The 12,616-nt window shown below is 36.8% G+C and overlaps 1 protein-coding gene across 1 annotated transcript in view; it reads right to left on the reverse strand.

The window, feature by feature from the left end:
* The window catches only part of MYO16 (myosin XVI), a 399,305-nt gene that overhangs the window by 49,453 nt on the left and 337,236 nt on the right, over positions 1 to 12,616 (reverse strand). Inside the window, exons 29-30 of the mRNA XM_087757041.1 lie at positions 6,535 to 6,631; positions 1,288 to 1,534 (exon numbers count right to left, since the gene is read on the reverse strand). Coding sequence (XP_087613167.1) covers positions 1,288 to 1,534; positions 6,535 to 6,631 — 344 coding nt within the window. The remainder of the gene's footprint in view (positions 1 to 1,287; positions 1,535 to 6,534; positions 6,632 to 12,616) is intronic.

Below are 12,616 nucleotides of genomic sequence, written 5' to 3' on the forward strand. Positions count from 1 at the left end.
GAGACACTTGACAGGCTGGAGAGGTGGGCCTGTGCGAACCTCATGAAGTTCAACAAGGCCAAATGCAAGGTCCTGCACATGGGTCAGGGAAATCCCAAGCACAAATACAGGCTAGGGAGAATGGAATGAGAGCAGCTCTGAGGAGAAGGACTTGGGGGTATTGGTTGATGAGAAACTCAACGTGACCTGGCAATGTTCACTTGAAGTCCAGAAAGCCAACCATATCCTGGGCTGCATCAAAAGAAGCGTGGCCAGCAGGTCGAGGGAAGTGATTCCTCTACTCCACTCTCGTGAGGCCCCACCTGGAGTACTGCGTTCAGTTCTGGGGCCCCAAACATAAGAAGGTCATGGACCTGTTGGAGCGAGTCCAGAGGAGGGTCACGAAGATGATCAGGGGGCTGGAGCACCTCTCCTATGAGGATAGGCTGAGAGAGCTGGGCTTGTTCAGCCTGGAGAAGAGAAGGCTCCAGGGAGACCTTACAGCAGCCTTCCAGTACCTGAAGGGGGCCTAAAGGAAAGCTGGAGAGGGAGTTTTTACAAGGGCATGTAGTGATAGGACAAGGGGTAATGGCTTTAAACCAAAAGAAGGTAGGTTTAGATTGGACATAAGGAAAAAATTGTTTGCAATGAGGGTGGTGAGGCACTGGAACAGGTTGCCTAGAGAAGTTGTGGATGCCTCCTCCCTGGAAATGTTCAAGGTCAGGTTGGATGGGGTTTTGAGCAACCTGGTCTAGTGGCAGATGTCTCTGCCCATGGCAGGGAGGTTGGAACTAGATGATCTTTAAGGTTTCTTCCAACCTAATCCATTCTATCATTTTGTGAATCCTCCTCAAAATCAATCTACCTATGTTCAATGCATAAGAAGGATTTCTTAGTCTGGACTTTATTGTATTTTAATGCCTTCCTATCTTGGCAATTTCCTAATGTTGGAATTTTAAGTTAGAGGAATTTTCTTTTGTTTGTTCGGTTCGATGAAAGTTCAACTATGATCTACTTATCGTAGAATTAAAAAAATATTTCTGTAAAAAATAAATGCCTCAGAGACTTGAATAAGTTCCTACAAAGCTCAGTGTCCCCTGAATAGGATATTAGGGTGTCCTTAATTTCTAGACTTAATTAACTGATATACAGAAAAAAATAGGGTCTAACATTGATTTGGGCTGAGTATATACTTGAGAATCCTCTTGCAATTCCTCAGTCATTTCTCTGACTTTCTAAGCAGGGAAGGAAATCATTAAAACTGAAGAAATGCTTTAATTCTTCACAGTAGATGTTTTGTCATCTTACCTTTTGTGGCCTTCTTCCGGTCTGTTTCTAGCCTCTAACTTTTCCCTGTGGTAAGCAGCGTTCATCTCATTGCGGAGCCGGTCATTTTCCCGGGCAATGTCAGAAGCATTTTGAATGACCAAGGCATCATATATTTTCAATCCCATATCCTCGGCATTCTGCAAGAAGCTTTTGATCGAAGTGACCTCTTGATGTTTGATACTCATCTTCTGTAGCAAGCGCTGGCGAGCTAGAAATCCTCTTACAACTACCATAACAGAAGGAGAAAATATGGACCAATGAAAGACAGCTAATTAATTGGTGAATAACTTAATATTACTGTGTGTTCTGCTGTAAACATAGGCAAATCAAGTTCAGTCAATGTCTTATACAAAGAATGAAAGAAATTTGATGGCATATAAATAACATACTAAAATGGAACTCTTCCTTTTCTGTTTTCTACTGCCAGTGCTTAAAACAAAGTACTGACAGTAAATTCATTCATAAATTTGGGCTATCACAACTCAAAATGTTTACTTTCACTGAACATTATTTTTTATTACATTAAAACTGGAAACTTGGATGTATGCTACAGATTGTGAAAGCATACATTTACACTGGAAAGGTCAAAGGTTCCATATTGTTTCAAAATAAAACCCTGAATACATGATTCTTGCATCGAATACAGTAGGAATTAAATAATTGTTTGGTTTTAGTCAACTCAAAAAAATGCTTTAAATATTTCGGTGTACCTAAAAAAAAATCAAAACCGACACAAGATTTTTTCAATGAGACTTAAAGACCTTTTGTTGCTCATTTCCTTTCAGCAAAAACAATTAGATTAATTTAATGCTAATTTCTCAAATGTATCTGTCACATCATGTCTGCATTTTTCAGTTTAAAATTTTCATCTGCATTGCATCAGCTTTATGTATCTATTAGGCCTATTTTTCACACTCTTTGTCAGCCTTATGTTCGGAGAAGATTTTGGTGTATGATCTCCTACAATAGCTTTCTGCACTACTTTCCTAAGTATGTACATTCACTACAACAAATTCTACCCAACCTATTCTACCCAACCTAAATACCACCTAGTCACCTGAATTTTCAGAAGTACCCAGCTGATCAGAAACACAAGGCACAGGGACCTCCATGGGCATCATGAATTTGACACCAAATTAATCACTCCACCTGCAACAGGGTGGTATTAGTATTCTCTGAGCATATGTTTTGGTTTAGAGGGAAGAGATATGCTAACTAAAGGTGCTTTATTTGTGGGTCTTTTTTGTAAGTTCCACAAGATCCTGATTCTTTCCAGATCTAGAATAACTGCTGCTTACCTCACAGGGAAGATTCTGTTTTAGAATTATTTGCCTGTTGCCTGAAATATTGTTGATTTTCAGTTCATCAACTTACATGTACCAAAAATAGGTCGAACTTCATCATGGTTTATTATGGTTACTCTTATTCTGCTCACTGAAAGTTTTTCATAAGTGAAGTCAGCAGGCAATAGCCTGTATAAGATGTTGGTTTGAGTTTGGGGGAAAATACTGAAAATGTTAATATTAAGACTGGAAGGTAAAAAAATGCTAAAATACATTAGGCCTTTTTAACAATGTAATTAAGTGTCAGTCTTAGGAACACTGCAGAACAACATCAAATCACAAAGAGTCAAGCTGAATTAATCTAAAGGAAAAATGTAAACAGAAAGATACAATTAGTCTTCTATGAATGTAAAATGTTATTAAATGAAATAAACAGCTGAAACAGATGGCAATGTAAAGTATTTTCTACCACCCTATATGTCCTTGTTTAGATATTTAAAATAAGGGGTTTTTTAGAGTTGCTCAGTGCCCAGCTATTGAAACATAAGAAAGGCTAAGGTTAACATACTAATACTGCTCCTATCCAAAATTCACTGGGTTTGGAAACATTCAAGTTCAGGTACTTTTGAGATTATTTATAATGGACAACTTTGAAGGTTTATATTTTTATAATCACAGCCAGCCATGCCATTTTCAATCCGTTTAGCTACATTCTATAAAATCTGGCTTCTTTAAACCCTGAAACATTAATGCACTTACCCAATTTAGTTGAAAAGGGAATTAATAGTAAAGTTATTTGTTGACAGTTTTATAAGAGTATTCACATTGGATGTACAGGTTACTGAGTCTGAATTCATAATGCTGCTGTTGCAAAGGTAATGAATACATGCATAGAACATTATCAGAGTTCACTGCTCACAAGTATGAAAAATTCAAAAGAGCTTAATAATAAAAAATTGTTCCCTCACTTCCAGTACTTTCTTTAAACTTATCTGCTGCAGAGCAGATAGGGTATTTGACAAATGGGTAAGCATCAAATCCTGGATGACTTTGGAAAAAAGCCTGTATTTTAAATTAACATTTTTACAAGTGTGTGTGTGTGTGTGTGTGTATAGGTTGGTAACACCACTAAGGTTGGTTAGGAAAAGGAAATATAGAGGTCAATTCTCTGGTAGGACTGTTAACAGGCATGAACGATGCAGAGTAGCCTGCTAGGTCGGTCCAGTAAAATTATATTCATACAGCTAGCTGTAGCATTTAGAGACTGTACAGCTACTCTGAACTATGCATTTTCACCAAAATTGAGATGTTTTGAAGAAACATTCAACAAGGTTTTTGTCAGGAAGGCTTGGCAGACAGACACCCCTCTTTTGCACACATTTTCATGAACTAAGTAGCTCAGGTTTTCATTAGAAAACGGACATTTCACCGCATTTCCTTCTCTATGAGAACATTTGAGAGATTTTGTCTTCAGTTCAATACAGAGCAAAAAATAACCTCAAAAACTGATGTGAAATGAAATTGTCATCCTTAGACCTTTACTGCTCAGTTGCATCTACTACTGTACGGGTACTAAGATTGTCTTCTGAACTTGCTCCTCGTTTATGTAGATCTAAAATAATTCTCACTTATGAAAATCAAAATAATTGAGGTTAGCACCCTCAGGGCAGAAAAATATCTACTGCTTTACAGTTCACCTAAGGATAAAGATCAAAATAATCAAAATTCAAGTAGACCATGGATCTGGGTTATGCGAGAGATGTATGAACTATTGTGTATACAATGTATTAAAGTTAATTCCTAATCTACATGAGCTCTGATGGGAGAACTTCAGCATCCTGGACTTTCCTACAGGTACAAACAATTTTCTCAGTGATTCAGTAAGGTCAAAACTTCCCATATGTAGTTCTCATATGTGTGAAAAAAATACGACAAAGTCCGTAAATTGACAGATCTGTTTTTAAATAAAAAGTGTTTCTACACATGCTTTTACCTTAGTTTGACTCCTTTCTTTGCCTGCATAAGTTACTTTTCAGGATAACAGAAAAAGACTTATCTGGTTTGGTTTGTTTTGTTTTTCCCAGAATTTATGGGAAAGCTGAAGGGATTGCTAGTAAGAGTGAGGTAAAAACAGCTGATAAGAATTTTGGACAAGACCTCTTTTCCCTTTGAGTCAAGTCATTATATGGGTATATGATAGTACATTTTTAGCCTGACACAGAAATTATTGACTAGTTTTGCTATTAGCCAATACACTATCAAGAGAGATTTATCGTCCAAAGACCACTGGATGCAAAGGATGAAGGGAGAAAAATGTAGATATGCAGCAGGGCTGACACCATTACTCACTAAGCATCACCATCCCAGTGTAAAAGTCTATGGATCCCCATTTTAAGATTACATAAGAACAATGCACAGGTACCCTATCCTATTCCCAACCTGCCAGAGCTCTTTGGCATGCTAGTTCTGCAGGTTTACAATTGTACCTGTTCACAAAGGGCAGCTTATTTCATGAGCTAACATCATGAAATGGATGTCCAGCTACTACTTACACATGCAAGTTCCTGATTTTCTCAGGTTTCCCAGATCATAAAAAAAACATGCAGGTGAGCCATAGCTTTGAAAAAAGCTTTGAACACATAGTTTTGGTAAAAATGACTTTTCAAGTTAGCCTAATTAAGGAGGGCTAGAAGCAAAACCAAAACGAATATTTTTGTAAGGAGCCAAGAAGACCTATTATCTTCAGTCTTTGGGCAGGGTTTGGCAGATGTCTGTTCTCTTACCTCTGCAAAATATGGACATATCTAAGGATGTTTTACATTTTGGTGTAGGGTTATATTAAAGTACTCTGTTTGCAAATTGGACTCTGAAAGGTAAATATTTCCTTTCTTTGATAAGTCAGCATGAGAAGGGAAAGAGGATAAATCACTATCGCTTTTCTAAATATGTGAATACAACAGGGTGATTTGTATAAAATATCAGGCACAAGTTATAAATCCAGCTGAACAGTGGCCTGTGTTAACCATTACTCTCCACATTCGTTCCTGAACTGCTACGATTTTGATTCCACTTGCTTCAAGTTTTCCCTTGGTTTCCTCTTTTTCACTCTACACTCACAGTGAAGAACAGTTAGTTAACATGAAAGGGGTTTATATATTCTTAAGGCTGCAAATTACGCATTTGACTAAAAAAAACCAAGATAAGTCTTTGTCTTTTTAATTTCCTTTAAAAAGGTGATAAATGGGAATTGTTGCAGACATCAGCCAATTAGATAAATAATGCATTGTGTGAAGGAATCTTCTTCAAACAAAGCAATATTCACATTTTCAGCAGTTATTTGAGATTTTGATAGGAAATGGAAAAGAAGTAACAGGAAATCAGGAGGCAGTGGATAATGCCTCCTTTTAAAAATGTGCCAAAAAATGTCAGTGTGACCTTAGTAAAAATGCAGGCATAATAGTGGGAAAAAAATGCCTAAACATAAAAAAAAATGAGCACTGTCAAATATGAAAGCTGTAAGAAAAGGGGAAAATAAAGACAACTAAACATTAAATTATTATCTTTGTATTCACTGTCGATATATTTTAACACATTGCAATTTTGTATCGTTACGCTATTTGATTTGCAACGAGAAATTAAAGGTGATATCAATGCCTTGAAAAATCACTGAACATGCTTTAAGAAGGAAATATTCAAGATCCCCTAAGTTTTAATTACAGTCAACAGTTTGCCATAAAATTATGTTTGACAGACAGAAAGTGGAAGCATCACCAATATTAGTATCATCTCAAAAAATCTGTATAAGTAGTTAGCTGGAAATATGTCTGTAGGGAAATGTATAAAATACAGCAACTATTCAGGGAGGAGAAAATTTTTTTGTTATGCAATATTCTCCTCAGTGTACGAAGTGACAGCTCAGGAATACTTGTTCTGTAATTGTTACCTTTTTGGCAGGTTATAATTTTCTTCTGAAGCTGAAGGCACAAATCGTTGAGATGGTCAGCTTGCCAGTACTTAAGAAACACTTTTCGGACTCCTATCTAGAATACAAACAGCAGGGAAACCTTCACCATCAACAATAAGGGCCAAAACAATGACAGGCAAACATCAATAGTACATATATAATCCAGCTAAGGGTTGAGATGAGATCTGCAATTCAAGAATGGTACAATGCCAAAACTTGTACAGAGAGGTATTATCACTGGGTTGAATAAAAGGTGTATTTGGAAAGGACGAGCAAGCTGTCAGACACACAGTCCCCCTTCAGTTCCAAAAACATTCAGAACAAATACTACAATCTTCAAGTTAAATATAGGTTGAAAAAAAAAAAAGCATTCTGAATGTAATTATGCTAATGTGTTAGACAATGTAATAGAAAATAAGATTTAGCTTTTATAAAGCAGGGGGATGCAGGCAAGGAGAAAGGTGGCAAGCCATAAACCCACATGGAGCAGAAAACGGTAACAGACAGCTGCCATCTGTGGAACAGGAAGAATTTAGCCCAAGTTTGAGGGTGGGAGAAACTCACTGCCATCAGTGAGAATGATTCCGAATGTGCAGTAAAATCATAAATCCTAGTTCCCAGCCTTGCCTGCTGAAGATGTTCTGCAGGTCTCCTTTTAGAATCAAGCCTAAGCAGTCAGAGACAGATGGACCCATTTGTGAAAAATAATCTCCTACGTATTGATTGAGTGTATGAGCTTGTTCTGGTGCTGACTAGTTGCTTGGTTTAACTCATCTAGCTCTTGAGGGCCTTAATAACAACCATTAGATGCTCTTCCTCCTTTACAGAAAAATTTAGCTAGTTAGACCAAAAGAAAACACCTTCCTTTTGATATCTTGTGAACGTGCTGAAACAATCCTTAAAAATTCTTTTCTGTATAATCTTCAAAAGCATTCCTTTCTAATAGCCTTAAAAAAAAAACAAACCACCACACATAAGCAAGCTACTTTACAAACAGTAAGTAACTAAAAAAATTGAATAAATAATGTTTTTTTTTAATACCATTTTCTTCTCAGGAATTCTGTAGAAGAAACTTTCCTTCACTCCTTAGAAATAAAAGGACCAGTACCAGGGAACTGTGCTATCCTGTGAAGATTATAGCTTCTGTCTAGCTATTAATTTTGTACAGCTAATAGGCATACTGATTAATTAATACAAGTCTGGCTGAAATTGCAGAAATTCATTCTAACTCTTGTTTGTCTGCAGCTCACAAGCTCATTCTCTTCTTATTGCACCATCCTGCTCCACTGTTGTTTTTTTTAGTATAGATCTGGGACACAGCTATCAGCAGGGAGATTGTCACAACTTTTCAACTAATTGGCTTTAATCCAAACACTATTGTCAGATGTGCATCACTGGTAGTGATGAACTACAGAAAGCCAGGACATATATGCCATGTCTAAACTCCATTAATAAAATTCAGAAATGACTGGGGCACATTTTTGTCCCTTGGCTTCCCTTCTCTACTCTAGAGAGAAATTATTTTGAATCAAATGTTTTAAAACAAGTCTCTCATTCTGAAGTTTGAGCTGACAGACAATGGTGGTGCAACTGTTAGCCTTTTAGTAAAAATCAGATGCACTCAAATGGCAAAATTGGAATGCTTTCTAAATTTTTTTCTGCTAGAATCTCTTTTCCCTATAAAATAGGCCTTTTTGTGTTATTGCAAAGTATGTGAAGGCAAGGTGGTAAAAACCACATTTTACTTGTCTTGCCATTGTAGAAACTCATAGATAGGGAATAGGCTTTCTTTGCATGGTGGAAAATGCCTGGAACAGCTATTTTAGAAAACTGTGCAGTTACAGAAATACTAGTATAACTTAGCTATTCCAGAGCAGGTCCTCTATTCAGACCATCTGTTCTGGTATAATCCTTCTGCTTACAAATTGGAGTTATTATTCCAGAACAATATTGCCTTTTCCTAGATTCTGTTTCTACAATGGTAGCTACCCTGGTAAAATGTTGTCTTTATATTTGCTTAATAGAGTATCTTGAGTGATGCCTTCCAATTTTGAACTTCATATTCATCTGAGGCAATCTCACTGAGATTTCATTGTGCTCTCATACTCTGCTCTCAAGGACATACTCTCATTCTCATTTTCTTGACTGGTGACTTCCAACAAAAACTTTTCATTTTTCTTCCTGTGCTTTCAAAATTCTCTCTTTGCCTGGTTGTCTTAGTACTCTGACTTCCTTCTTCATCCATCATCTGTTCTGGAATCTGCTTCTTTCCCAGGGCTTGCTAAATTTCCTTAGGAATCTTTCCTTTTGTCCCCACTTCTTTTCCTCCTTATTTCATCAGAAAGTTCTGAGAAAAAGAGGTCAACCATTTTCTGCTTCAGTTTAAATTTGCTTCTCTTTTAGACATCTAATCTTGTATCATGAACAAGCAAACTTTTAATATTTTCCAAGCAAACCAGTCAATTGTCTCTTCTCTTCCCATCAAGTATTCTATTTTCATGCCTTCAACTTTCTTCCAGGATACCAGAACTCCACCTTGACTCTTCCTACCACATCCACTCTGTCACTAAACCCTGCAAATTCTGTAATAATTGCTCATCAAACAACTATATTTTCCATCCATCTTGTCGAAACACATATTGAACTTTGCTTATTATTAGCTTTGGCTACTAAACGCTCCATCTTCTTGCTCATATCACAGAATTCTTCTATAAGAATAACTGAATTATTATTCATACGGTTAACTGTAATTAAATTATCATGTAGTTATTATAATTATCATTTGTATCTGAGTAGCTTTCAGACAACCAAAGCCTGGATACAAATACTTAATAAAATCATACTCTTCTATTCTGATTTCTCTTTATACTCCACGTTTCCTTTCCACAAACCCTCTACATCACATTGGAGCCTTTTATTCCCCCTCTGTCTCAGGCCTATGCCAATTCATCTGCTTTTTCCTCATTTCTGCCTCTTTCCCTCCATTCCTCAAAATGCTTGTTTCTCCCCTTACTTCCTCACTGGAAGTCTCTCAAACGTTCCTCTCTACTAGGGCAATATTATGGTATTTTGACAGTAGAAAAGAGGATGAAAAGTTACATTTTGAAACCTTAAAAAAGCCCTGATTACCAGCAATGCCCGTGGCAAAATTAACAACCCCATTCTCGATTAGTCTCATAAGTAACACACTGGGCACATCTAGGCTGTATTTCAAATGTGTAACTTAACTAAAGATTGAGTTGCAATTTATTTTGCAGTATGCAGTCACAAAATCACAGTCAAGATAATTGCTCAAGCTTATGGTGAGTTTAGCTACAATTGTCTGTCTTTGTAGAGTCACAGAGCTAGCTAGGGGACATGCAAAGCATTAGCTCTCTTTTCTCCTTTCCTACACCCTAGAAACAATATAAATGGAAATATTGTGGCATCACTTATGCTATGAACTTCATTAGTAGAAGGCTGCTATAATTTTAAAGTGAATGACGAAATACAAAATGTCAATACAAATTCATTTTTACATTTGGATAAAAGCTATTTATAGATTTTACCTCATACGCCAGGTCTATTAAGAGCAGAGCCCTAGACAGAAGCATGTATAGAAGAAACTGCTATAACACATTTGATTATGTTAGTATGGCTGGAGATGTGTGTTGCTCAGTCTTTGAACTAAATCTGATATGCTCTAAAGCTGGCCAAGAACAAGCTAGTCTCACTGCCCTCTGTACAGTTCTGGTGTTCAGTGAAAGTAATAATGCTGAAAAATGTTGGAATTTCATGTGCCAGATATCAAAACATATTTCATAGTTTTTGAGGCTGCCACCTGTCTTCATTCTGGTCTTTTCTCTAATCACAAAACGTTTCCTGCTTGCCTAGGGGAAAAAAAGGTTAAAATGTTCTTCCACTAAAGCATTCACTTTTCAATACTTTCTGGACTACAAAGTGCTCTCATCTGAGTCTGAAATTTTAATGTCATTCAGACTTCTGTAAAAGTAAACCATCTGTGAATTACAGTCACAGTTATTTTAATTAGAAAAGCATTAGGGTTTTAAATGTTATTTTTCAAAATGACACATTTTTTAAAGATTAAGTAAAATTGTCATTGATGACTACCAAAGCTTCAATTACAGGCCTCTTTTTTTTTTTCCTGGGAGGAAGGAGAAAGGATGGGAGGGAGCTGTTCTTTCTCTCTTTCTTCTTCTTTTTTTTTTTTTTCTTTTTTTTTTTTATTTTACAGAAAAGGTGTAGGATGTAGAAGTACAGACATTCAAAACTATGGAATGGATGCTGAGATGGTGTGTAGGTGGCATGGAGGCAGTATTAGCTCATACTTAATAGGTGTCAAGGGAATCTGTAAAGCTGTTCTTTAGTTTAAAAAAGGCAATTTGTGGGAGTGCTGTGTGTTTCTGGCAGTACTTTCAAAATAGCTACCTACAAAAGACAGAGAACTATAATCTAATGATATTTTACACAATGACACACATTTTCACAGTGCATTAATGAAATATAGAAAAAAGCCTTAAAACTATTGTAAAATGTGTCTTTTTGCAGTGTACATGTCTGCAAAAATATTATAACGACAAACACATTTACAGGGTACTGATCTTTTACAAGGACTGAAATGTTATTTTTAAAGCCTTACTCTCTCTGCTTTATTTGTTAGCTTTTCTTCACACATTTTAAGACTCCTCCTTTGTCTCTGGAAAGCTAGTGACCTTGCATCATGGTACATAATTAATAAATCTACAGTTTAGCATAGCTTATGTATGGCCTTCATATAAAGTGTGTGAATAGTCCAGTATTCATGCAAGTGACATTAAGCACTTATGTAAGCACTTGTCAGGAGCTGGACTTTAGGGAGAAAAACTGTCATTCAGCTCTCTGAGAAAGGGCAGAAAAATGGTTGTTCCTTTTCCAAAAACTGCACAAACATCACAGCTCCGACAAAAAGGACTGCCCTACAGGAAAGGAAGTGATCAGGAAATAGAAGATGTATGTAAGAAATACTCAGTGGAGGAAATGCTACCCCAGTTTTATCTCATGGGATCTCTGTACTTACTGGACCTATCATTCAAGACTTTCAAAATTCTAGAAATAGACATAGCACCAAAAGAAAAAATATGAAAGTGTCTCTGTGTGAACTGAGAAATATAGGCAACAGGCAACAGGGACAGCAATAGCAGGGAAAGCGAACTCTGAGGTAGGAGACTGGAAAACTAAACCCAGACAAATAAGGGATGAACACTGGGACCAAATATGAAGTGAGGTATCTAGAAAAGAAAAAAAGAGAAGAAAACAAGAGAAAAGTGTCAAAAGAGAGACAAGCTGGTGGTGGTGGGGGGAAGGGGCAGGCAGGATTGAGAGAGATGGAATCCAGATTTGAGAGATCTGGATGCAAAAGATATCAGAAAGAAAATAGTTTGCAAGACTAGTAATCATAAGCAAACCCTGAAAGGTGGACAGAGAGAGGGAGGAGTATGTTCTAGAGGGAAAAAAAGATAGAAATAGGAACCAAAAATAGAGCTCTGTGTTGAAAGACTAAGAGCTTGTGAGCGTTCTGAGGTCGAAGTGAACCATCCGTCCTATTCTCTGACCAAGGGGACAGGATGGACTTGTACTGTGTGGCACAAAATAGCTGCTGAGAAAGCTTGCAGGTGGTGGCTGGCCCAGGCCAGCCTTTTGGTAGTACTGCTGAGGTCCAAACTCACTCTGTGGTGATTTCTGCTACTAGCAAATTATTTCCAAGAATATAACGGGATGATATAATGGGAGAAAGATGTAATGGGACGATGCAATTTTGCTGACATAATTTGAAGTATGGGGGAAATATAGACACTGGTGTTTTAATCATTTACCATTAGTCTGGAAACTCCTGGGATTTTTTTTTAAATGTGGTCTTCATAATTTACTTAATTTTAAAACTGCCTAAAAGAAAATTGACTCTTAAAATAAAATATTTAAAACAAAAAGGAACATTGACTTCCAGCACAGTTAAAATTACTAAATGACGAATAAACTGGCATACAATTTATGACTACTCAAAGTTTTCCCACTCAAGGGAAAA

The sequence above is a fragment of the Nipponia nippon genome, unplaced genomic scaffold (assembly GCF_047370975.1).
Source record: "Nipponia nippon isolate SJK-2023a ecotype South Korea unplaced genomic scaffold, ASM4737097v1 scaffold_2, whole genome shotgun sequence".
NCBI lineage: Eukaryota > Metazoa > Chordata > Aves > Pelecaniformes > Threskiornithidae > Nipponia > Nipponia nippon.